We start from the raw sequence: 26,271 nt of genomic DNA on the forward strand, positions 1-26,271 counted from the left end.
TAAAAGCTCTTGGAATCACAATTTTGGATTTCCATTTCAGGGTTAAATCCTCCAAAATGAAGGGGTTTGGGGATCCATGTTTGGCCAAAAAATGGAGGGGTTGGTTTGCTAAAGTTTTTTTGGGGGTGGAGAAAGTCTTAAAATTACACATCCCAGAAAGTTCCGAGATTTGAGGCGGTTTCAGAGCTTTTAGGATTAGCGAGGGGGCAAAATCATACTTCAGTAATTTTTTTGAACCATTTTCTCTTCCAGGAGGTAATGGGGCTGTATTCCATTATGCACTTCTTTTGAAAGGTTCATTGATTATAGACATTTCAAAAATATATCTCTTGATCGGGTTCTCAATTTCTATATGGAACAACTGACATAACTAGAACTTTCATTTTGATACACCTTCACTAGAGGAAAAGACAAACTATACGCTAGTTTGAAAGGGCAATTTAGCCATTGAGAGAGCAATTTTCCCTAAGGGAACAAATGGATATCAATTAGATGTACTGGCTAGGCAATATCTATGGGCCAATGAGTTAGACTTCCAACATGGTACTGGGCATGGTATAGGTGCATTATCAAGTGTACATGAAGGACCTATAGGAATAAGTAAGAGAGCAAATTTAATTAAATATCCATTACAATTGGGAAATATTGTTAGCAATGAACCAGGATATTATAAGAAAGGATGTTATGGTATTCGTATTGAAAATGATTTGTTAGTTGTACCAGTAAATAATGGTGATAGTTCATTTCACAAATTTTTAAACATAACATTAGTCCCATATTGTCGTAAACTTATTGATGAATCCTTATTGACTGGAATTGAAATAGAACAATTGAATAGCTATTTCCATAAAATCAGAGATTCGATCTTACCGTTGCTGGAGGACGACAGTGATGCCTACAATTGGATAATAAATGAAACAAGAGAAATACGAGGCTATGTTAGAACATCTAATTAAAGTACTGGTAAGAGAACAATGGCTGGTTATTTTCCTGATAATAAAGGGAAGAATGGTATTGCATCAAGAAAATCTAAGTCCTCTGTTCTTTTTTAAATTTTTGATTTGCTCTGTTTTAACTGTGGTTATTGTATCTGCAAGAACCAGAAGTAGATGATGCACCAATATGAAACTATTTGATAATTTCGTTGCGGCACCTTGGCAAAACATGCAGTTACTCCAAATTGAGACAGTATAAATCTAATTCAGTATCAGTAAGTGAATTAATTAATTCTTCAACATGTTGTTGATATTTTTATAAAAATTTGATTGTTTATTTATTCAATGGTACTGCAGCATTCCATTGTAAAATATTTTAATTAAGCCAAGATGTGATATGGTATTTCTTTTTACTTATACAATGAAGACTGGCGTCCTTTCATCTCTTGGTCCATGTATCGAAGAAAAGTATTGTGAACACATATACGCTTGGATTTGTCTCTTGCGACTGGTGAGGTATCAGTTATGAGAAATTCAAGATTTGAAGAAGATTCAATAGACAACAATAAGTGAGTAGGATGGAATGATCTCTTGGGAGATTAAGGATTTTTGAAGTATACAGCTGACAGATGAAATAAAAACGTATATTCAACAAAAGATAAATAACTAAGTAAAAAGTAAATATGCAGACACAATACTACACATGATCCAAATGATATCAGTACATTTACTATCACAACAATTTGAAATAAACCGAAATTAAATAAAACTAGACTAAACTTAGGACAAAGGTAGCAAGGAATATTACAAGTCTCGGAGGCAATTGAGGTTGTCTAGCCAAATGTTATGGTTCCAGGGGGTAGTTTAATTGTCAAGAATGAAATGTTTTTTTTTTACAGTTCGTAAACTTAAAAAGCAATATGAGACTACAATTTCATGCAAATAGTTCAGTTCATTAAATGAAGCAGTGGACACCAAAATAAAAACTGGCAAAAAAAAACTATCCCAATTTTCTCCATAATGGGACAATTTACACTACAGTATATACATCTGCTAGCTCTCCCTACTTTCCCAATAGATCATCATTGCCTTGCACATATGGATATGGCTATAGGTATATAGTTTTTTTTCACTGATTGAATTAGTTTCCTTACGTTTCCAAGAGGGTACCTAGTGCTGAAAGCAGACCATAGAGATAAGTTGAAGAAGAGTCCCCTTGTATGCCAATTGTTGCTACAGCTTAGTTCCAATCTAGAAGTCAAACAAAGTCAAAGTGAACGGTCTGGATGGAAAAGCTCTAAGAGGGCCATCTCATCGCCTGCTTTCCTTCTAGTTTTCACTTGATTGATAACATAAAAGCATTCTAACTATTAAAAACTATATGAAATCATACATGAAGAAACTCAGACTGCAGTGCATTACATCAGATGGCAATGGTTTTGTCTTGTCTAGTCTTGTCTTGTCTTATCCCTCTCCCTCTCTTGATTTCTTTCATAGCTTTACTTCTAATCGAATCGAACCAAAATCAAGTCAAGGAGAGAAGAGTACTGTAGAGTAGACACTTGGTTGCATGGTTGATTTCTTTCGATGGTTTTCTTGTTAAAGGTCAATACTAAGTTCAACAACGCAAGAAATAGGTAGATACAGGATGGATAAGATGCCTTGTTCTTCTAGAAACGTCAAAAGGGAGGTTAGTTTGACAGGGGGTTGGACGATAGTGTGTTTGTTGTTTGTTAATATTAGACTATTTACTGTAGGCTCTCTTGTTCAACTGTATGTCCCCTTCCTTCTCATTACGTTGACGCAAACCTGTGTTGTCTTGCGTTGCGGTGTGGGTTTCTGGAGGTGGGATAAAGTTCAGTTGGTGATAGCCTCAAGGTCTCTTTCTCTCAGGTTTTTCTATTGTTCATTCTTGGATGGATAAATGAAACCATCTTTTCAATTCTTCGTTATGCACAAGCTCTTGTACCCAACTTTAACCTCTCTCTCTCTCTCTCTCTCTTAATCGTTCTTGGTAAAAAAGGTTTTCGAAATTGGAATTTGTAAAGTAGAAGAGGGCCTTAAAGCAGGGAAGGAAATGGGCACTTGGTAGTTGTAGTTGTAGTTTGTTTGTTTGTTTTTTCAGATAGGTTGGATATATTACTATACTCTTAGTAATACGTGGCTTCTTAGAAGTCATTGTTCTTTAACAAGGATTATTGTTAGCTTATTATAAATAGAAGAGGATAAACTAGCTAGGGAATTGCTTCTGATGGATATCAGTTTTTAATTAATTTAATTTAATTTGGTTTATTTTCAAATTGGTTTTAGTTTAAACTTAAATTTTTCAAGAGAGATTAGGTTCAAATTAACAGGAAATTGCATTATTCATACGTTATAAATTTTATTTTGTTATGGTTCTTCTATTCGAGTTCTCGTGTGGGATATTGGCCTTTTCTATAGGTTCTCTTTCCCTTTATTTGCATGTCTCTGTAATGTCTGTTTTTGTTCTATATGCTTTCCTCTTCTAAAGTGTGTGTTACTTTTTTTTTCATTATTACTTGGTCAATGGATTAGTATATATCCTTTATAAAGGCTTCTTGAAATTATTTTCTTTAATCTTGAACTAGATTTCGACTTATATATCATTTGAACTGAGCACAACTCTCAGCTGGCTTAGGTTAAATCTAGTTGAACTGAACTGAACTGAACTGAACTATACTTCGTGTGGGTGAATTGATTATTTGTTTATACCTAATAATTTATTCAATTACTATTTTATCATAAACTTTTTTAAAATTAGTATGAATAATATTGTTTAAATAATTAAATCATCACTTCGAATACAACTCATTATATCTGACTTATACATTTATATACATATATTTCTGTTCGTTGTTATTATTATTGGTCTATCCTGAAGATATCAGTCTCTTTTCCCTCTCTGTGCGTTGGTGAGTTCCTTTCACTTAGGCAGAGTTACTGGTTCTTCGATCTTATTTTTATTATAAAGCTAATCATCAGAGCAAGGTATTGATCTCATTATTCAGAATTCATCTGTGTACTCTTCCTACCCTCTTCATCGACTCGTCGTAAGTATTCTATTAATCTATACCTTTTGCAATAGCTACCAAGAATTAGAAAAAAACTAAACATTAAACATTCAATATTATAAGATGTCTGAAGATACAACATCAAACCAAAAGGAAAGTGCTGGCACATCTTCTAACTCTCATTCTACTTTAAACAACTCAATGGATTTCACTGAAAACAAACCAGATCCATGCCTTCCTATAATGTACAAAGCTCAAATATCACATCCACTTGAATCAGGTGAAGAAGGTCATCATGATATCTATATTGTTAAAAGAGCTCAATTGGATTGTACTGCAGATACTGCATTAAAAATCAATAAAAGAATCGCAGGTATTGTTACAGGTACTCAAAATGTTCACATTAATTTTGGTGAAGTTGATTACACTGACCTACCTCCAATGGGTGAGAACAGAGATTATCCACCACCTTTACCAAATATTGATGAATATGAAGTTACGTTCTGTGGTAAGGATGATCCTTTACATCCATTCAATTGGTCATTGAAATTAAGAATTTTCATTTGTTTTATATTAGGTTTAGATGTCATCAATGTTGCTGTAGCGTCATCTAATTTTGTCTTTGGTGTTCCTCAAATAACTGAAGAATACCATGTGGGTCAAGATACTGCTATGTTAGGTGTCACATTATTTGTTTTGGGTTTTGCTGGTGCTCCTATTATATATGCTCCTTTGTCTGAAATTTATGGTAGACAAATGGTAATATTGGTGTCAGCATTTGGTACAGCTGTATTTCAATTCGCTGTAGCGACAGGGAAAGACATCCAAACACTTTTGATCTGTAGATTTTTTGGTGGGCTAGTTGGTAGTGCTCCATTTGTAGTTGTGCCTGCGATGTTTGCGGATTTGTTTGATACTGACATCAGAGCTAAAGCTGTCTGTCTATTTTCTTTAGGTACACTAGCGGGACCTGTTATGACACCTATTTTTGGTACTTATATTACTCAACATACTACTTGGAGATGGTTAGATTATATCCAAGGTATGTTTGCATCTTTAGTATTTGTCCTGTTGCTAATTTTCTTGAAAGAAACACATCATCCGACGATTTTAGTCAAGAAAGCTAAGATGATGAGAAAGAAATCGAATAACTGGGGTATTCATGCAGCTCAAGAGAATGTCGAATTGACTATGCGTGATGTTATTCACGTTAACTTTACCAGACCGCTTAAAATGTTATTCACAGAACCTGTCATTGCGATGCTTACATTCTATGATTCTTACTGTTATGGTATCCTATATTTATTATTAGAAGCACAACCAATTATTTACGTTGAGGGTTATGGATTTAATAGAAATGGTGCCTTGCCATCTATTTCAGTTATTGTTGGTATGATTATATGTACAGTATATGTTTGGGTTGGAGATAATCGATACATTAAAGCTGCTGAAAAGAAAGGGAAATTATTACCCGAACTAAGATTGAGAGAAGTTATCACATGTAGTTTTGCAATGCCTATTGGTGTTTTATGGTTAACCTGGACAGGTCATTATCATGATAGGATTCATTGGATTGTTCCTGTCATTGCCGATGCATTTGTTGGGTTTGGGTTATTGGGATCCTTGTTACAATGTGTGAACTATCTAATTGAATCATATTTCTATTTGGCGGCATCGGCATTAGCAGCCAATACGTTTATGAGGGCTATATTTGGTGGGACATTTATTTTGTTTTGTAGACCTATGTTTGCAACAATGGGTACAAACTTTGCAGGGTTACTATTGGGTATTGTTGCAATTGTATTAATTCCTGTACCTGTTCTACTATACTTCAAGGGAGAAAAAATGAGAGCAAGAGGTAAATTCGCATATGCATCTGATCTTTAATAGTTATCAACATCTGATGCATATTAAAAATTAAAAAAATTTAACGCCAATTTTTTTTTATTATTATTATTACTACTAGTAGTGGTACTAGAACTACCATCCATCTATACTGGTGGAAGCACTGTCTTTTGATTTTATTACATTTGCCAAAAAATATATTCAATGGTTCGGTTTTTATTAATTATATTCCCTCCCTATCTAGTCTATCTTTCCTTCATTTTAGGTAGTACTCACTGCAGTCGTAACTTTAACGCACATCATGATGAAAAGTTGACCTTTTTCTTTAAAGTTCAGTGAAAAATCACACGACGAAATCATTATACAACGGAAACATGTTCCTCTAATTATATATGTATATGTGTATACGTATATTTATGTATATCCAAGTACTTTATTTAACATTCATTATAAGATATAAGATAAAAGATATTACTCTATTTGATTGAGAACAATTGTTACAATATAGATTGTGGAACTTAGTTGAAAATAAAGACTCAAACAAGCACAAACTTATCCCCAGATGACATAGATACTATACCTAAGAAACCGTATCTATTACTCAATAAGGAAGTCACATTACACTTTTTTACAGTTTTCGAAAATATGAATAAAAAAGATAAGTAATCAGCGGATAAACAACTAGCCGCTGAGGTCAGATAATTTAAACGACGAAACCTGGTATGTCCCATTCTGCCACCTAGTGAGGGTTGAAAGAAAGTCGCATATTACTCCTATTGTTTATTACTAGAGGTAAAAACAACAACCCATTGTAACAAAGTGACTTAGAATTGTATACAGGTACTCAAACTCAATTTAACTTCCAGAGACCCCTTAACCCCTTAGCCCCGGGGACAAGACAACAAGACAACTCTGTGTCCGTTACCCTGTTGCCGAACATCGGAATTGGCCGAGAGTCAACCTCCTCCGGCAGCCACCAAAATTTGTTTAGATGGCCAGTATCCCTTTGTACGTATTCGCCGGGGTCTATCTCTCTCTACCCCATTGAGACTCCTCCCCTCCAGAAAACAAATTGTATGCATATGATTTGTCGTATATAGCGACCGCATTTATTATGACTTCTTTTCCGAACTTTTCTTCCGTGCCTGCCATTAACTTCAGCATCTTACACATCCATTACTAAATTGGCCTATCAGGAAAAAATATATATATATATATATATTGAATTTTAGTATATAAAGCAAGGGAGTTTCGAAACATTTTATATGTATAGACTTAGTCATCTATTGTTAAATGTTGGAAATGGGCCTCATGAAGATTAACTTCATTGGAATTCAAGACAGGACTGGCTATTGTACCTTTTTGTAGAGTTCCAGGTATTGTTTTGGTAGGGAAAATTAGAATATACCTACAGATTTCAAGATAATAAAAAAAAAAGATAAAAAAATTGGGCATCAGTTGGCCTATTTAAAGATTCGATTATTGTCAAGTTGCTACTTTAGTCATATTGAGTGACTTTTCATTATAAAAAAACAAATTTTTTGTTATATTTATTACTGTGGTCTAGTTGTCTAGATTTGTTTTTGTCTATTGGAAATTCTCTGGTTTTGTATTGATTACGGCAAGGGTTCCAACTATTTATTTATTTGTTTATTTATTTATTGATTCGATTTTATTTTATTTTATTTTATTTTATTTTATTTTATTCCTGGTGAATTAAATTAAAATATACAACGAGACAGATTTTTTTTATTTTTGCAAACATACACATTTATCATGAAATCCCAATTTCTATTAAAAAATTTTAATTATACATCAAAAAGATGTATCCAGACCTCTTTACTGTCAACTAAGAATAGTACTCCAACTAACAAAAGATTAGTGTCATTCACATCTGTCAAGAATGCGCATCCTGGTCCTCGTATCCAGAATGTTACAGACGATGGACATCCCGTCATCTCGCATAAATGGAACTTTAAATTAAATGACATAACCCAACCATCCACATCCACATCCACATCCACAACTTCAACACAAAATAAAAAATGGTCAAACTACTCATTGCCTTCAAACTCAGTGTTGAAACAGAGGCAAACAGAATTTGAATTGAAAAAAAAAGAAAGTGAAGCTAATAAATCTGCTTCTTTAGTGGATTCAAATGAGACTTCCTCTTTGCAAACTAAAAAGAAGAAAAAGAGATTCCTACGACCACGTAAGGCATTGATTACTTTAAGTCCAAAAGCAGTCACACATCTAAGAGCCCTATTGGATCAACCAGAACCAAAATTGATCAGAATTGGTACTAGAAATAGAGGTTGCTCAGGATTAACTTACGACCTTCAGTATATTGCAGAACCTGAAAAATATGACGAAATTGTCGAACAAGATGGAGTAAAAGTAGTTATTGATTCAAAAGCTTTGTTTAGCGTCGTTGGAAGCGAAATGGATTGGGTAGATGATAAACTAACCTCAAAATTCGTATTTAAAAATCCAAATTCAAAAGGAACTTGTGGCTGTGGTGAAAGTTTTATGGTGTGAAAAGATTTAATATATCCATCTCCCATAAGATAATCTAGAATCTTATTTCCAGCCGCATATCCCATTCCTTATTTATTTATTGCATGATTGCATCGATTATCATACACCTTTTTGTGTATGTGTTTCTATGACTTTTTACTCAATCTCGACCGGAGAATTGAGTAAAATGAATGGTCTATTTATTTATTTTATGTAACTAAAACATAAGTACTATTTAAAATTTTAATTAATTCATAATTTATAATGCATATTCTCTTAAAACTGATTGAATATTCCTTTTTAAATATTTGTATAATACAGCATGAAATCATTATTTATTACACTCAAGAAATCACCAATGATACATATCAACTATATATTTATTCAAGGAATGCAAAAGCTTCCTAAATTCATGTCTTGTAACACCTTCCTTGACAATAGCAATCTCAATTGGTGTTCTACCATTAAAGTACTTTACTAACTTATTGAATACAACTTGAACATCGGCGGGTTGATCATGTAGACACTTATGAATCCATCTTTTCTCAATAGCACCTGCTCTTTCAGGCTCTAAAATTATAGTATAATCTTTCTCCATATCAGGATCATCGTATTGGAAATGAGTTAAATCCTCTTCCTCAGAGTCAATAATTCTTGTTTTTCCATCTAAATGATTATCCTTTGAACTACTTATATTGGAGTCGGTTTTTCCACCAGCTACATTATCGATTTTTACATCATTCCTAATAGCAGGTTGTTTTACTGTACGAAAACCCTCTTTTTCTAAATCTTCATCAACAGCCATCTTTATTTGTTTATCGACACGAATGCAAACATAAGTAAATAGCTGTGTGACATATCCGTATCTTATTAACCAGGCTAATGCACCAAGGTATATTGGTTTATGCTCCTTTGATGGGATAATTGTCCCGAATGGATGTGGTTTCCCATTAGATAAAAGACTTAAAAATGATACTAAAGGTGGTAATGATGGAAATGCTTTCTTAAATATATCCTCATTTTGGTAAATTAAAGTTTTAGGATTATCCTTGTTGATATGGTGGTGACTTACAGTATCATCCTTTGCAGTTCCTTGAATTGGGGCTAATGGTGTCACAATATATGTGTTTTTGGAATTAATTGGACTGATTACCCTGGCATGTCTCCAATAGAGCAAATGTAACGCACAATATTTTAATATATTTACCTGAAACAAACTTCTTTCCCCAGAGAGCCCACCTGAAGTACTGCCTAAGAGTTCGTCTACTAAGGGTTGATAATAATTAATTGGAACATGAGGTTGGAGATGCTTTACGAGGTGTTTAAGCACAACACCGCCGATGTTATCCTTATAGGTAAAAGAATCTATATTATTAATAATTTTTGAAGGTTCATCAAGCAAAAGTAATGCATAATTTAATAAATCATCTGAAGCATCCTCCTCGCTCGAATATATGTTCCAATCGCTTGTTTCTTGATTATTATTTGTGGTTGATCCTAAAAATCTTTCATTTAAAATTGTAGTTAGATAGGAACCTCTAAGTACAGGTTCTAATTTGAATTTAGGTAACTTCCAAAATTCATCGTGAATAGGAATTTGCAGAGTCAGAACTTTATCATCGTCAATTTGAAGTCTTGAGATTTCATTTTTTTGAATATTATCTACACATTTTGTTAAAGCTCTTGCTAATGATGATTTTGAAAGAATTCTTTGATAGAGGTAGCGAGCCTTGTTACAGGATCCCCTTATGCTTTTGTATTTTTTTGAATTCTTCATGACAGCTTCTCTCTCTTTCAGAATTATATCACATTCTTTTGAAACATATGAATTCTTTGCTTGTGCTGATCGAAGTGCCAATGTAAATTTTGATACGATATGTCTGAACATATCATTGACTCTTTGGTTGTATTCTATCAGATGAGGATTCATCACAAAACATACATGAAACATAGTCAGGTTTTTTCCATCATCTGGGGAAAAAGGGATGTTTGCTTCTACTTTTATACTTTTCCTTGAAGACATTTCTGTTTCTTTATATTTATAGTCGTCATCTTCCTCTTCAACATCACTACTATTATTATTATTAATCATTGGAGATTGGGTTATGCTTTTCCTGTCATCTTTTGTATATATACTTGATGATCTTTTAGACCTAGTACTCTTTTTCTTTTTTGATTTTTTCCAATTGCCATCAGCATCTATATGGATAGGGAATCCCAGAAAGCTTAGATTATCCACTGTGAATTCGAAATTTGTATTACACATTTCTCTTTCTGGGCTACAGAATTCAGCAACAAATTCAGCATCGAAATCAAAAATTTTTGTAATGTCTTGGAATACTTCAGGTTCGAAATATTCCTCATTATAAGATATTTGTTTCTGCTCCAGCATAGTAATCAATTCATTATCGCTTCGGTTATCATCCTCTGCATCATTCTGTATTGAGCTTGCATTGTCATTCACAGAGTATGAAGTTGACAGTTTCGATCCTAATGAAGATCTTCTTCCAATATTATTATTATTGTTATTGTTATTGCTATTGCTATTGCTATTGCTGTTGCTGTTGCTGTTGCTGTTGCTGTTGCTATTATTGGTATATGAACTGGTAGTGAAATTAATCTCGTTATTAAAAATATCTAACAATTTGTTTGCGCTAATCTGTGAGCTTTTATTCTTATAAGACTTATTTGATTTTGTTTCTGAATTTGTTCCCTTCGAATCAATTATTGGAGAATAAGAAGGTTGAACGACGTTCGAACTTTCTTGATTATTCAAGTCATTTGTAACATCTGTTTCGCTTTTATGTACACTAAAAGAATCTGAGTTATCTGAGTAAGTACCAGAAGATAAACTACTTACATCTGAATAATCTGTTGATAGTTCGCTATCGCTTAATCCAGATGAGAATTCTGAGTCTGACATCATACTATAGTTGTCATTATTATCGGTTTGTAGATCGAACTGTACATTTGTTGTTCTTGGACTTGGCAAAGACATATGAATACTGTTATCATCTTTAGATCTTTGGTTTGTTATTTTTCCATCGATTGACCTCTGGAATTGGTCAGTAGGAGTTTGTATCGAATTATTTTTAAATAGTTTACTATGATTCTTTTCGTTAACTACGTTTTCCACTGCACAAGGTGGATAATGGTATACAACTTGTGGGCCAGCATGAGTTGATATAGTGAGATGAATCCCTAGCAGCCTTGAATTTGGAATGTACTGGGTCATAGTGTGTCAATACATGGGTTGTATAAAAACGGGTATTGGTATCCTAAAATGAGTAGCTTATGTTGAGAATAAATAAACACTGTATATTATGTTTAAATAGTATTCCTGATCACTACTAATTTCTTGTATTATGAAATCGAAGATTAGAATCTCATTTAGCATGTATATTTTGTGCTATATTTCAAAGATTGTTATCATAGGTATTCTTAAATATATATGAAATTGCTTGTATATGCACTATATTCTTGAATATTGTGTAAAAAATCCGAACTGAACTTAAATGTTAGGAAAAAAGTGATCACGAGACCTGTTGAGAATTTGTAAAGTATAAAATGGAATGTTGTACTATAAACTAACTTAACTGTTTTGCAAGAGACTGTAAAATATATATTTAAAGGAATATGTTGTTTAGTTTGCAAATTCTTGTCGAATAAAAACTAACCATTGCGTATACACAGATATATAATTGAGTTAGTAGTAGACGAAATAGACATATCAACTAAAAAAAAAGGATAACTAAAATAGGTTAGTTCTGGCCCTTTATGAGGGTGAGATATCTAATTGATTTACTGGTTCATGTTCAAAACTGAATAAGAGAAGTTAAGGAAATTTATTTGTTTGTTATACAAGTTTCTGGTCCCTTTTTATATTACGATCCGGTTTCTTCTATGTCGTTTGTTGCCAACTATATGAAAAAAAGAAAAAAAAAGTATCTCTGACACAAAAACAGAACGAAAAAAACCCAAAAATATCACACACACACATACATACACTCACGTGACTGAATTTATGTAGTCACATGCTGGGCGGCTAACTTTTTTTTTCACATTCACGCATTCTAATAGATGTTACCCTGGTTTGCCCCTGCCAACCTCACCACGAACGACGTAATTTACTGAACATACATGTATTTTTCATAGTTTGCATTTTGCTTCTTTCCTTTATAATTTCCCGAAACGGCAAGAGAGATCAAGTTTTTTACCCAATTTCGAAAAAATTAGCAATAATATCAAACATCGTCTGCGAAAGGAACGACCGGAGAATTAACCGTAACAAAACCGAAAAATTAAAAAAAATTAAAAAAAATTAAAAATAAAAAGAAAAAAGAAAAAAATTTCGAAAAATTCAAATTCAAATTCAAATCAAAAAATAAAAAATAAAAAAAGAAAAAGAAACAAAAAAATATTCAGAAATTTTATTCAAGCTGAGAAAAAGGCCATCGCAAGAATCTTTTTACAAAGCTTTAATAGCCACATAATAAAGAGATTTTTTGATTACAAGACTTGATATTTCATTATATTTTTATCGTTTTACTGTTAGCAGTAGTCTTATACATATAGTGTTGTTTTTTTTATGTGAAGGCGTCAATACTATCAAGAACTGGGAAGAAAATAGGTTGAAATCATTGGTGAAAAGAAGGTTTTATTCTATTCTGTGATTAGTTGTTTCGAATTAGAGTTTCCTAACTATTTATTATACTATCATTTTATATAGAGAACTTTTTTTTTTTTTTTTTGGAGTTATATTTCACTGCTATATTAAGACTCGAGGCAAAGTATCAGTAATATATAATAGAATATAATAAAAATTATATTGTTTAAAATATCACTTGATAATAAAGATATAAAAAAAAAAAGTATAAGGAGAAATTTTTTTGTTCGGCTTTCCTTTTTAACTTCTGAACTGCGTGTGTGATAGTGCCTTCCTTTTAGATTCTTGGTTTTGATATCATAGAATGACTACTCCCGAGACGCTGAAACCTCTGGTTGATAGAGTGCTTTCAAATCCACTACAATTTAGACCTGCTTCGAATAAAAAATTAGGTTCCAATTCAAATGACGATACTTCTAATTATATTGTAATCGGTGGTACTAAAAAATTGAAAACTGATGATAAGCTTAATCAACCAATTGATTTGGGTTCCAAAGCTGGCGTAAGCTCGCAAATTAGCAAAGTTAAAAAAAATCTACCTAAATCAATGGCTGAAGCTATATCTATGTATACTTCCATAGAAAATTCAAATTCAGATAAAGATCAAGATTTAAGTGATAATGATTTTAATATTGAAGAAAGTAGTGATAGCAGCAATGATGTATTTCATGAGGCAAAAGAATATATTGAGTCCGAAAAATCTTCAGATGAAAAGCAATTAGAAACTGTTGATGAGGATTTGGGTATGCCCTTGGATGAAGAAGCCTCTTCTGAGACTTCTACTTCCCCTTCTTCTTCTTCAGCTGATGAAGATTTTAAAATTGAAGAAAATGAAACTGTTGACGCAGAAGAAGACGATGAGGAAGATGACGATGATTACAACGAGGATGAACAAGAAGATGACATCGTAGTATCTGATTCTGAAAGGGCACAGTTGCAAGAGGAAGCTAAAGAATTCGCAGAACAGGAAGGTGGTGACGAACAAGATGACATCGAAGAAGATAATGATGATGACGATGACGAAGAATTAAAACATAAGGAACCATCACGTTCTTCATCCGAACAGAAGCTTACTCTTCAAGTAAAAGAACAAAAAATTACTCTACAACCACCAGTTGATGTTGCAGAACTATCGCAATTTTATATTTTCAATGAAAATGTTAATGATGCTGGTTCCATAATATCCTCACCTATAGTGAAGAACTGGGGGCCTGTGTTGACAAATCTGAAACCTTGTGGTCTTCTTAATCATGGTGTGACTTGTTACACCAATGCTGCAGTTCAAGCAATGTTACATATCCCAGCAATTCAACATTACTTATTTGACGTGTTGAGAGGCTCACATAAGAATACTATAAAAGCAGATTCGGTTACACAAGTATTAGCTGAAACTAGTAAAAAAATGTGGTGGAGAGACAAAAAACACAACAAAAGTACCTATATTAACCCAAAGAAGCTTATTTCAAGATTAGATGATATCAACTGTATGATGAGCGAATGGCAACAAGAAGATTCTCATGAATATTTTATGTCACTGATGTCAAGGTTACAGGAAGACTCTGTCCCAAAAGGTCGCAAGATGACAGAGTCCATTGTTTATGATGTCTTTGGTGGTATGTTAAAGCAAATTGTTACTTGTAAGTCTTGTGGTAGTGTTTCAAAAACTGAACAACCGATTTATGATCTTTCTTTGCATCTAAAGGGTAAGAGAAAACAAACCATTGATGGTGATAGTTCAGTTCCACCTTCGCCAATTCAACAAAATCAAAATAATGGTAAATTTACAAATCAAAATCAAGGACCAACCCATTCTGGTAATGAAGAAAATGAGAAGAATAAATTCACAATTGAAAAGGCTATCAGGGATTTCTTCAACCCTGAGCTTATTAAAGTTGATAAAGAAAAAGGTGGTTATGTTTGTGAAAAATGTCACAAGACTACTAACGCTATCAAGTGCAATTCTATCTTGAGGGCTCCAGAGACGCTGTTAGTACATTTAAAGAAATTTAGATTCAATGGACAATCGTCATCAAAGATGAAACAAGCTGTAGCCTATCCAATGTTCTTAGATTTAACTGAATATTGTGAAGATCCAGAAAAGGGTGAAAAACTACCTGTCAAATACCAATTGATAAGTGTTGTTGTACATGAAGGACGTTCTTTATCCTCTGGTCATTACATAGCACATTGTAGACAGCCTGACGGTAGTTGGGCAATTTATGATGATGAATACATTAATAAGATTTCAGAAAGAAACGTATTAAAAGAGCCAAACGCATACTATTTGATATATACTAGGTTGACTCCAAAAGAAGTTCCACTAAGGAATCCACCAATCTCAAACAAAGATATCGGTGTACCTTCACAAAATATACCATCAACTTCTAATAATTCATCACCTAGGGTTAATAAGACTACAACAATCGTAAAAAATCAAATAAAAATAAAAAGAGAAGATTTAACAAATATTAAGCATTAATTCGACTGCATTTTACCATGTGTACAATCATTTATCCTATTTATCATCGTTTAGCATTTTTAATAATATATTTTTAATAGAATATATATATTTTTGTATATATAATTAACATTTTATAAACTTACAAATTAATGTTTTTCTAAATTAATATATTTCAATTAAATTTACAGAATAATAATAATATTTGTGGTGGTATATTTATAACTATATCCAGTGATTTTATTTGATCCTAAAAATTATGTACAAGTCCTCTTTAAATCATGCAGTTATCTTCATGGAACAACTTCAATACCCATGCTTTTTGCTACACCGATGATGGATTTCACTATACCTTCCATTTCTAAAGCAACATGTCTGGAATCGGTTTTCTTAATTTTAGCAATTTCATATACATGTTTCAATGATAGTTGGCCAATGCTACCACCTTTTGTGCCTGTATTTGGTGTCCCATGGCCCTTTTCAATACCCAATGCCTTTAGTAATAAGTAACCTGTTGGTGGAGACTTCATTTCAAAAGTAAATGATCTGTCAGGTCTAACGGTAATTAATACAGGTATTGGAACACCTGGTTGGTATTGTGCAGTTCTAGCATTGAATTCTTTACAGAAATCAATAGCCTTTATACCTTTCGAACCTAATGCTGGACCAACTGGTGGAGAAGGTGCTGCTTGTCCTGCACCAACTATCAGCTTCACTAGTAAATTTTTAGCAGCTTGTGACATAGTACTCCTATTATATTTACTTGGCTATTATTAATAACTTTATTTAAAAGGGAATTGCCTATTTAAATGACCTTGTATTCATTGTTCTTTGTCTTATCTTACTTATACTTCTTGTGAAGCTTTTCATATTTTAAATTTAATTTCACCGATACCATATTAAATTTTATATTTGATATGGGACTCACGTGAAAGGAATTACAACAACAAAATTATTTTGACCTTTGCAATGACAGTGATCGCATAGATCATTATTGTAGTAGTACTAGTAATAATAATAATAATTAAATCTTGTTAAAACAGTTACATACATACTCTAAAGTTATATATCTACAATTAGAACTATAAAAATTTCTCAGATTGTGGTTAAAAATAAACTTAGAACAACAAAATAAATAATGCAGAAACAGTTAAGCAAAGGAGCCATGAAAAAAGAGAAGTGCTTCGTTTTAATTCCTAATGTAATGTGCCATATCCCTTAGATCGATCTGGGATTCTTGATGCAATGTCACCATGAAGAAGAAAAATACTTGAATATATATATACATTTCATGAAGTGGGCAAAAAATATAATAAATATGAAAATTAGGAGTGTAATGAAGTCATGAATTGGGTGAACATATATATGGAGAATACTAAGCTCCATTTAATAGTATGAATAAAAGGCGTTGATTAATGTAAAAGTTCATATATGTATAATAATTTTGGGAAATGATCAACGATAAAATTGAATTTTATCCTGAGTTTAGGGTAATCGTTTAGGGTAATCGTTTGTCATTATTTGTAGATGATGATCCTGTTGATGAGCTGCCATTTGCAGCTGCGGCTGCTGCTGCTGCTTTCTTCTTCTTTTCAAGACCAGCAATATGAGCTTCGCTCTGATCAACTTGAGTGTGTGTGTGGTATTTGCTTGACAAAAGTTCATAATGGTCATTCTTTTCTACTAAATGGCACATATCAATACCTTCAACCCATGGATCAGCCATTATTTCATCAATATTAGCCCTACATGCAGGTGCCAAATCAACCATACGACCAATAATATGTTGAGATTCTTCAGGTAAAGAATGGTATAACCTTTGGGGACCAATGTTGGTATTATTTGGATCGGATGGGTTATTTGAGTGGGGATTCTTAGATGTGCTTGGGCCAGTTGCATTATCGTAAGATGGAGGGTCTGGAGTTCTAGTGACCAAAGCACTTAATGAATCACAATCTCTACCGGAACAGAATAATTTAAACGAATTATCTCTCAACTTCGGTATTTTCCAAGGGAATTTCTTTAATACCATACAGGTGAAAATTATAGCAACTGACCATATATCAACAGGACGTGGATCATACTTTGAAAAGATACAAACTTCTGGTGCCAAGTATGGATCACTGCCAACAATACCACTGGCTTCCACTAAATTCTTAGAAAATGGGTATGAGAATACAACAGCAGCACCAAAATCAATCAATTTGACAATACCTCTATCATTAATAACACAATTGTCCAATTTTAAATCTCTATGGGCTAAACCTATGCTGTGCAAATATTGAACACTTGTTAATATTTGCTTGAAACAACAACATATTTCCTCGTAAGACATTTTGTTGCTCATAACTATTGCAAACAAATCATATTCACAATATTCCATTACTTGAAGAATTCTATTATTTTCGTAAGAAATTTCGATTGTTTCAATAATATTTGGATGACGTAATGTAGTACCAATACAATATTCGGATGTAATCTTTTTGACATAATCACGCTTAGTTTCAGTATCAAGTTTTGCTCTAAATTCTTTTACTGCAAAGATTTTATTGTCAGAGCCTCTTTTTATCAATTTCACACTACCACCGGCACCTGCACCTAAATCCTCACCTGTCCTTTCATATCTTTTTGAAAATGGCAAAGTATCACTTGAATTTGAATAAAGAGTGTCATTAACTGAAGCACTGCTTCCGTAAAGGCTTGGTGACATATTATTACTATATGATTGGTTAGACTGGTTACTAGAAACACTCATTGAACTAGTTCCATTGACAGAACCCTTTATTGGCACTGGTAATGGTGCAGTAGTAGGAGACGATGAAGAGTTCCCTCCTTTCTTAAAAAAGTTCTTTAGATTTGAGACAGAAGACTGATGATTTTTAGGCACACTTTGAGTTGGTGATTGCTCAGATTGTGGTGGAGTAGAGCTTAGGAAGTTCTCTGTATAAGACGACGAGGGTCTTCTTGAAGCAGCATAAATGCTGCTCTGTCTAGCACGGCCTGGTTTTGGAATAGATGTTGCAGCTGGAGAAGAAGAGTATTCGGAATTTACAGTGCCAGTAACAGTAGTTATAGTTGTTGAATGAGAAGTAGAACCGTGGATATCTTTTGAGCTTTTTGAGAAAAACAAATTTCCGAAATGAGATGATAATGAATTCGATCTTGAAACTGAACCAGATTGAGAACTCTCTGAGGACTTTTGCAGCTTCTGTTTTGAAATAACAAATCTTGGTTCTACACTGTCGACCACAGGGGAAGAAATAACGTTTGAATCAATAGCGGATATGTTACTTGGCATGCTACCTCCATAAACGTCAATCCATGAAGAGGAAACTGAAGAATTAGTACTATTTGACCCTGTTCTATCTTTGTTTGAGTTTGGTACTGAATAAGGAATACTAGATGATAACGAAGGTAGTTGCCTTGATTGTTGTGAACTTGAATAGGATCTACCAGGTTTTCTGCCAGGAACGACTAAATTTGGAGAGCCGTATGATGAACCACCGGCAGATATATTGATTGATAATGAGTTTGAATAAGTTCTAGAATGCACGCTTGCACCATACATGGTTGCAGTGTGAGCTGAATTTGAATCTAAAAAACTGGATGAAAATGCATTACTCATACCTTGGTCGTGCCTCCTGCCAGAATCGACACGGTTAGCACCACCACCTGTATTTAAAAACATCTGTTTATTTATGCTGTTGACAGTATTATTTGCTAGATCCTCATCATCATCCTCTGAATCCAATTGAGTTACTGTGGTGACGCTAGTAGTTGAATTTTGGGCAGTGCTCCCGGTATAGATGCCAATAGGCTGTGTCTGTTGAGCGGATGCAATTGGAGATCCTCTATTTACGCTCGATTCCACTGTGGTGGGCAATCGTGAATCATCCTCATTACGTTCTTTATCCTTCTTTTCTTGTAATAATCTTGTCAAGGAAGACATGGTTGTAATATAAAATTTTTCGATATTGAGTATAGTTTATTCCTTGTTGTGCCTTTTTTTTTGACCTCCCCAGATAATTGAAGATAAGACGTTGTATTTGAAGTTCTTTCCAGTATATTGGTTGACCTTTTCTCCCAGTATAGAAGAAATAAATGAAGGGGGATAGATGGAAAGTAAAAAAAAAATGGATTGAAGAGATAGAGTTGAATGAAATTGGATCAATTAACTAGCAAACGAAAATCGATTCCACAAAATGGGGAAATATGGATAAAACTGTTAATCAGGAACTTGATTTATAAGAGTTCCACTAAAAGCAGCAAAGATATTAAATTTATTAGAACTTATTTAATATAAGCCTATATAACGAATATCTATCAAATCCCGCAAACAAAAATCCTTGTGTTACGACGACCTGTATAAATATAAAAGTAATCTCTATAATGCCTGCTATATTATTAAACAATTATTATACAATACTAATATTATTTTCTAAACTAAATATGATTCAATAACACTCCTTTTTAATATATATATCATAGTATGATACAATATAATATAATTATAGTATAATATATCAATTCTATTCTATTCTATTCTATTCTCTTCACTGACTAATTCCTTTATTAAAAATCGCCATTGACGGGGAATTTCGTTTTTTTGATCTCAGCGAGAAATTCGAAATGATTTGGATTTAGTCGGCCGTTCGATTCCTCGTGGGGTATGATACGTTTTCTGGGTGGTGGTGGTGACAGTAATTATTTATGATTTTTGGGTTTGAGATGACTGACCAACTACATCAGTGGTTGGTTGGTTGGTTGGTTGATTTATTCTTCAATTCAATGGATAGTTACATTGCTAGTGGAAATGGTGTTGAAATGTCTCTTTTGTTCCGTTTCTAGTTTGTATATGTGTCTGTGCTGTTCTTTAAAACTTAATATAAATTACTGTCACTCGCGTCTCCTTACTTACACCCTTTCATGTTCGTTTAACAACTTCTCATGCATTTGTCTCAATTCTTTATAAGCATTGGTTAAGGTTTCGATGTTGGATTTCAATTCGGCAATCTCTTCATCCTTTGCCTTATCAGTTGTTTCCGTGACATTTTGGTCTGCCACGGCTGGAACGTTGCTTGTAACATTCATTCCTGATGTGAAAAATACCGATTCTTGATTAGACAAATTGTCCATATATGATTCAAAATCAGATAATGGAGTCACTAGACTCTCTCTCGTAGGAACCTGATGCCATACGTCGTGACTTTGTCCTAATTTACTATTATCACGGATTACTCTTTGTAACGTTGGTAATTTTTCAATTGCAGTCTTACCAGGTTGTAACTTATTACCACCAGTGAATTGTTCATTTGTACTGGAATTATATTCAGCGTTGATTACTATGTTGGTTACTTTACCTAGAATGGTTTGTTGCGTGGTTAACGGTTGGATTGTTCTCAATATTTGTTTGGAATATATTTCAGTAATTGAAAGCTTACCTGTATTATCACCAATTAGCAACAATGTACCATCTAGCGATAACTGTAAACATTGAACATCGAGATCAATAATTTTAGTAACTAATAATTGACCAATAGAGTATAATTCATCCACATTTTGTAAATTACTTCCACTAACATTTTCCGTTAATGTAAATATCTTACCTTTACTGCTAGATATTTCACTCATTGGTTGTAACAGATTGACAATTCTATTGTGAGATAATGGATAGAATAATGATAGGTTGAAACAACCATTAGAAGTACCAACATAAAGTGCTCTGTCAGCTGGGTCAACTGCAAATGAGTTAACTGCATACGGTAGTGTGAATGTAGCCAACAAACGTGGTTGTACTTTATTTTTCTCTGTAGATTTCTTCTTCAAATTTGTCTGGGTACCTAACATATTCAAATCATAACATCTAATTGTAGCATCTTGAGATGCAGTAAATAGTTTAACTCCAGATGAGGATAAATACTCACCATGGGTACAAGAAACCTGGAAATCAGTCACCGGCAAAGTATGGTCATGTAAGATGGCAATTGGCTTTGGTTCTTCCATGGTGACTAAATCCATTGTTTGCCAAATTATAACACGGGCATCATTACCTGATGTAATGACATATCTACCATTCAATATAGATTTGATCTTGGTAATAGCCTGGTAATGAGCCATTGGCTTGACAGATAATAATATACCAGAACTTATTTCCCATATGTAAAGCTTCCCAGTTGGAGTTGAAGCTAATAGCAAATATGGTAAAAATCCGTTATTTTGGTCTTCAACAACCTCCAAACAACTGACCATCTCAGGTAAAGGCAACCGTTGCTCTACAGATTCCCTCTTCTGATCACCTTGAATATTGTAAACATTGATCAAAGCCTTCTGAGCCTGAGCCACAAACACAAACTTATCTGAAACCTTTACGATACTGTTACCACCTGGAGTTGAACATTGTCTCAAATTGGTTTGTTCAAAAGAATGAATATCTACCACTGATGCAGTAGTACTGGTAGTAAAAATAACCTGTTCATCCATCGTTCCACAAGCTAACAACAAATAGACTATCCTATCCTCTCTGAATACCCAATGATCAACAAATCAACTGTGATCTTGTACCTCATCTTGTTCTTGAGATGAGATGAGATGAGCTTTTTATAATAAAAGTTTGAAACAAGGCCTTTGTTGAAAAATTTTCAGGTAATGAACAGAATCACTACTATAAAAGAGAGGCAAATGATGGAATTGGTAAAAGTATCTTGTCAGTTTAAGGAGGTGAGTATGGAACGAATTTACAATTGTATTGTGTAATTCTGTTTGTGGATAGATTTTCGTTATAATGCCTTTGAATATTATTGGTAGTGCATTAATCGATGGTGCTGACAGTATCCCATATTTCGATACAATTAAGAAAGTTGCACCATATGCTATTGGTGCAGGGGCTATAAAATATTGGTCAAGAGGTGCTAGTAACATTTGGGAAAGGAATTTACATGGTAAAGTTTATATTGTTACTGGTGCTACTACCCAAGGGATGGGTACATCCGTTGTGATGAAGATGGCAGAATTAGGAGCGCAATTGATTATTTTAACTAGAAATGTTGATGAATGGACAACAGATTGGTGTAACAATCTAAGATATAGTACTAATAATCATATGGTATACATTGAGAAGTGTGATATTAGTGATTTATGGGAAATCCGTAAATTTGTTACAGGGTGGTTAGATCAGTCTCCTCCAAGAAGGTTGGATGGTGTTGTGGTAATGTCAGGGGATACAGAACCATTTGGGATTCCAATTGTTGGTAGGCCTACTAGAAAATCATCAAAGGATGGTTTAGAGATACAGATGGCTACTAATTTTGCTGGTATTTTCCATTTTTTGGATTTGTTACAACCTAGTTTAAAAGCTCAACCGCCAGATCGAGACGTTCGAATAATATACGTGACATGTTGGTTACAAAGTATGGGTAGAATTAACATTGAAGATCCGTTGTGGCAAGACGTTAAATATAATAGTGCATTGAAGTTCTTTTCCTCTAGTAAGTTGCAAATGGGATTGAGTTTGATGGAATTACAAAGAAGATTACAGAAGAGTATTCGGGAGCAAAAGAGCAATGATGGAGTTCAAAGAACAGGTAATAATATATCGATATCTGTGGTGCAGCCAGGCACGATGAGATCCCATAGTTTAAGACGAGTGATAAGTAATGGATCGATAATGATGTTGCTAATAGTTTACTGCATAATATTGTATCCGCTCTTATGGTTATTTACCAAGAGTGGTGACCGTGGTGCCCAAAATATACTGTATGCTTTGATGACACCTGAGTTTGAACAAGTTAATGTTGAAAATGATGTCAATGAAGTTAAATACGTTTCTGAGTGTAGCACTATGAAATTCATTAGAAAAGAGTATGGTGATGAAGTGTTGCAAGGGAAGTTGTATGACAACACTAAGAATGCGATTTCGTTATTAGAAAAGAAAATGGCGATGAAGAGAAATGCTGATAATAAGACGAAGACGAAGACTAAAACCGAATCTAACTCTAACTCTAACTCTAACTCTAACTCTAAATCTAAATCTAAATCTAAGTCTAAATCTAAGTCTAAATCCAAAGGGAAAGAGAAGGAAGCTAAGAAGACCAAGTAATGATATGATGCATACATGTTGATAAGTTAAAAGAAATAAGATCTGTTTGTTGTGTATTGTAGTTCGGAATCAAATGTTGAAATAAAATGAATGAAAACAATAAATAAAAAGAAGCTTGAACAAATCATAATTGCGTTACCGTGATTACGAAACAGACAAAGATAGATATGAAGATGACAAATGATTAAGAAAACAATAAAAGATAAAATAAAGATGGGGCATCAAATAGGGTGCCAATATGCTTAGTATTTTTCATAGTAGTCTAAGCAATTCCACAAGAGAGATGTTATAATGATTACTAATAGTGTATGGGAGGGGAAGGGTGTCGTTTGCATTGTATTGCACACTTTTCCCAATGCCGATATACATATGTACAGAAGTCTATATATAGAATAGTATAGAATAGAACCCACGTTTAAAAAAATTCGAATGCAAGATAAGATGGCATACAGTTCAGGAGTACAAATTGCCTTTGGTGGTTTGGGATATAGATGTAATTATAACGTCGCTTTGTATGTGACTCTGTCCCACCAGTGATCAAGTACAATTGTCATTGTCATTGGCATTGGCATTGTTACATCTCTTGTGGATGCAGAACTGGTCTTATTAAGCTATTGCTGTGTGTGTGGGCCAGCTGCAAAGCCAGAAGTAGTGTTCGTGATCATTGTTCACGAGCAGTTATCCCATCTGCATCTATGTGCTACAGGCAGGGTAACACCAAACTGGGTCCTTTCTTTCCCAACAGAGCTAAAGAGAGAGAGCCTCAGTTCGTCTGCTTGCTCTCTAATTGAAAGGCGAAAGTGTCTATCGAATAATTTATCTATACATCTACAGACACTTTTTTAATAGATTACACATTTACATACATACTCTTACATCTACATCTACATTAACATTGACGTTTTATTAATACTCTCACGCTCTCACTTTCATTCATATTTGGATATTATAACTATAACTTTATATATCCTATCTGACAAACAGAATTATATATAAATGAAACTATAGGGCTCATTAGTTCATGGATGGGTTCAAGTACAAAATTTTAATGACTCGATTGATTTAATTTGATTTGATTTAATTTAATTTAGTTTAGTTTAATTTAATTTGGTTTGGCTTGGTTTCACTTAATTTGTAATACACATATAATAATAGGTAATAATAGAAACAAAAAATAGTTGCACAAGCACTAGTAGGGGAAAATACAAAATACAAAATACAAAAAAATAGGTAAAATGTCTGGTAAAGAAATTCGTATTGTATCTCTATTGATACTAGATACTATCTTCTTCCTTTTGGAATTGATCATTGGTTATCTCTCCCATTCATTGGCTTTGATCGCTGATTCTTTCCATATGTTGAACGATATCATCTCTTTGATAGTGGCTCTTTGGGCTGTCAATGTAGCAAAAAATAGATCCCCAGATGCTAAATATACTTATGGTTGGAAAAGAGCTGAGATTTTGGGTGCTTTGATAAACGCTGTCTTCCTAATGGCTTTATGTTTCTCCATCTTAATCGAAGCTCTACAAAGACTAATAGAACCTCAAGAAATTAATAACCCAAAATTGGTTTTATACGTGGGTTGCGCAGGTTTGATCTCAAATATAGTAGGTTTGTTTTTGTTTCATGATGTGGGTCATGGGGGTCATTCTCATTCCCACAACGATGATGAAGAAAATTCAAACAATACTTCCTTAAATCCACATTTACATGACGCAATCTCTTCTTCCACTGACAACATTAACGACGTAATGCCTCAAAACGTAGTCGCTAGGGAATCGTCATATCTTTTAGGCAATGGTACAGGCTCTCACAACAATAACAACCATTCAGATTCTCATAACCATTCTCACGCTGATAGTAATCATGACCATTCTCATGGAAATACAAAAAATCAAGCTTCTCATGGCTCTTTAAACATGCATGGTGTCTTCTTACATGTTTTGGGTGATGCGTTAGGTAATATAGGTGTCATTATCGCAGCTCTTTTCATTTGGAAAACAGATTACTCTTGGAAATATTACACTGATCCAATCGTATCTTTAGTCATCACAATCATCATCTTTTCTTCAGCTTTACCATTGTCTAGGAAAGCTTCAAAAATTTTATTACAAGCTACTCCTTCCACTATTTCCGCAGATTCTGTTCAAAGAGATATTTTGGCCATCCCAGGTGTCATCTCGGTTCATGACTTGCATATTTGGAACTTAACTGAATCAGTTTTCATTGCATCAGTCCATGTCCAAGTAGACTCAACTCCAGATAAATTCACAACTGTTGCTAAACTAATTAGAGACGTTTTCCATAACTATAATATTCATTCAGCTACCGTCCAACCTGAATTCGCCTCAGGCAATGTTACCTCTGAACAAAGTAGGAAATTCTCTCTCTTGGCAGGAGGTAACCCACACGGTCCAAACTCTGCATCCTCTTTAGACAGCTTATCTCAAAGCGGTCGTTCTGCATATGGTTCAACTGCAGTTGATAGATACTGTTTGGTCGATGAAGTTTCAAATTGTAATACAAGTGATTGTTTACCAAAATGAGTGATAAACACATTTCTAACAAATATTTTTGTCAAGTCTCATGTAAAAAAGTGTATAAAACAATAGCACTCGGCAACTATATCTTCATATCCTGTTGAATAGGAATTCATATATTTATAATTACAATTATAATTAAAACTGATTCTGTTAATCAGGAACTTCAAAAATTAAAAA

The 26,271-nt window shown here is 33.6% G+C and overlaps 10 protein-coding genes across 9 annotated transcripts, besides 4 other annotated features; 6 read left to right on the top strand and 4 right to left on the bottom strand.

The window, feature by feature from the left end:
• Kpol_1044p19 (uncharacterized protein) overlaps positions 1 to 956 on the top strand; it is a gene marked incomplete at both ends in the record, with an annotated part of 2,352 nt that extends 1,396 nt beyond the window's left edge.
• Positions 174 to 362: a sequence feature (this is one fragment of gene Kpol_1044p19, which is interrupted by a gap, the other fragment is Kpol_1044p19f1~contains possible frameshift sequencing error~similar to Saccharomyces cerevisiae YLL029W; similar to AA sequence:UniProtKB:Q07825).
• Positions 366 to 371: a sequence feature (this is one fragment of gene Kpol_1044p19, which is interrupted by a gap, the other fragment is Kpol_1044p19f1~contains possible frameshift sequencing error~similar to Saccharomyces cerevisiae YLL029W; similar to AA sequence:UniProtKB:Q07825).
• Positions 375 to 428: a sequence feature (this is one fragment of gene Kpol_1044p19, which is interrupted by a gap, the other fragment is Kpol_1044p19f1~contains possible frameshift sequencing error~similar to Saccharomyces cerevisiae YLL029W; similar to AA sequence:UniProtKB:Q07825).
• Positions 432 to 956: a sequence feature (this is one fragment of gene Kpol_1044p19, which is interrupted by a gap, the other fragment is Kpol_1044p19f1~contains possible frameshift sequencing error~similar to Saccharomyces cerevisiae YLL029W; similar to AA sequence:UniProtKB:Q07825).
• Positions 957 to 4,090: 3,134 nt separating this feature from the next.
• TPO1 (polyamine transporter TPO1) lies at positions 4,091 to 5,854 on the top strand (the record flags this gene model as incomplete). Its single annotated transcript, XM_001643769.1, has 1 exon — positions 4,091 to 5,854. One exon carries the CDS (start codon positions 4,091 to 4,093, stop codon positions 5,852 to 5,854), a length of 1,764 nt encoding a protein of 587 aa, XP_001643819.1.
• Positions 5,855 to 7,588: 1,734 nt separating this feature from the next.
• Positions 7,589 to 8,350, top strand: ISA1 (Fe-binding Fe/S cluster assembly protein ISA1; the record flags this gene model as incomplete). The annotated part of the gene is made up of 1 exon (XM_001643770.1): positions 7,589 to 8,350. One exon carries the CDS (start codon positions 7,589 to 7,591, stop codon positions 8,348 to 8,350), a length of 762 nt encoding a protein of 253 aa, XP_001643820.1.
• Positions 8,351 to 8,681: 331 nt separating this feature from the next.
• On the bottom strand, positions 8,682 to 11,564 carry NPR3 (Npr3p; the record flags this gene model as incomplete). Its single annotated transcript, XM_001643771.1, has 1 exon — positions 8,682 to 11,564. One exon carries the CDS (start codon positions 11,562 to 11,564, stop codon positions 8,682 to 8,684), a length of 2,883 nt encoding a protein of 960 aa, XP_001643821.1.
• Positions 11,565 to 13,299: 1,735 nt separating this feature from the next.
• UBP10 (ubiquitin-specific protease UBP10) lies at positions 13,300 to 15,474 on the top strand (the record flags this gene model as incomplete). Its single annotated transcript, XM_001643772.1, has 1 exon — positions 13,300 to 15,474. The coding sequence occupies one exon, from the start codon at positions 13,300 to 13,302 to the stop codon at positions 15,472 to 15,474; it is 2,175 nt and encodes a 724-aa protein (XP_001643822.1).
• Positions 15,475 to 15,746: 272 nt separating this feature from the next.
• On the bottom strand, positions 15,747 to 16,196 carry MRPL19 (mitochondrial 54S ribosomal protein uL11m; the record flags this gene model as incomplete). The annotated part of the gene is made up of 1 exon (XM_001643773.1): positions 15,747 to 16,196. One exon carries the CDS (start codon positions 16,194 to 16,196, stop codon positions 15,747 to 15,749), a length of 450 nt encoding a protein of 149 aa, XP_001643823.1.
• Positions 16,197 to 16,951: 755 nt separating this feature from the next.
• Kpol_1044p26 (uncharacterized protein) lies at positions 16,952 to 19,402 on the bottom strand (the record flags this gene model as incomplete). The annotated part of the gene is made up of 1 exon (XM_001643774.1): positions 16,952 to 19,402. The coding sequence occupies one exon, from the start codon at positions 19,400 to 19,402 to the stop codon at positions 16,952 to 16,954; it is 2,451 nt and encodes an 816-aa protein (XP_001643824.1).
• A 965-nt stretch (positions 19,403 to 20,367) lies between these two features.
• Positions 20,368 to 21,933, bottom strand: IPI3 (chromatin-binding/pre-rRNA-processing protein IPI3; the record flags this gene model as incomplete). The annotated part of the gene is made up of 1 exon (XM_001643775.1): positions 20,368 to 21,933. One exon carries the CDS (start codon positions 21,931 to 21,933, stop codon positions 20,368 to 20,370), a length of 1,566 nt encoding a protein of 521 aa, XP_001643825.1.
• Positions 21,934 to 22,234: 301 nt separating this feature from the next.
• On the top strand, positions 22,235 to 23,548 carry PBR1 (putative oxidoreductase; the record flags this gene model as incomplete). Its single annotated transcript, XM_001643776.1, has 1 exon — positions 22,235 to 23,548. The coding sequence occupies one exon, from the start codon at positions 22,235 to 22,237 to the stop codon at positions 23,546 to 23,548; it is 1,314 nt and encodes a 437-aa protein (XP_001643826.1).
• A 1,235-nt stretch (positions 23,549 to 24,783) lies between these two features.
• ZRC1 (Zn(2+) transporter ZRC1) lies at positions 24,784 to 26,097 on the top strand (the record flags this gene model as incomplete). Its single annotated transcript, XM_001643777.1, has 1 exon — positions 24,784 to 26,097. One exon carries the CDS (start codon positions 24,784 to 24,786, stop codon positions 26,095 to 26,097), a length of 1,314 nt encoding a protein of 437 aa, XP_001643827.1.
• Between the last annotated feature and the right edge of the window lie 174 nt (positions 26,098 to 26,271).

The sequence above is a fragment of the Vanderwaltozyma polyspora genome, genomic scaffold (genome assembly GCF_000150035.1).
Source record: "Vanderwaltozyma polyspora DSM 70294 KpolScaffold1044 genomic scaffold, whole genome shotgun sequence".
Lineage (NCBI taxonomy): Eukaryota > Fungi > Ascomycota > Saccharomycetes > Saccharomycetales > Saccharomycetaceae > Vanderwaltozyma > Vanderwaltozyma polyspora.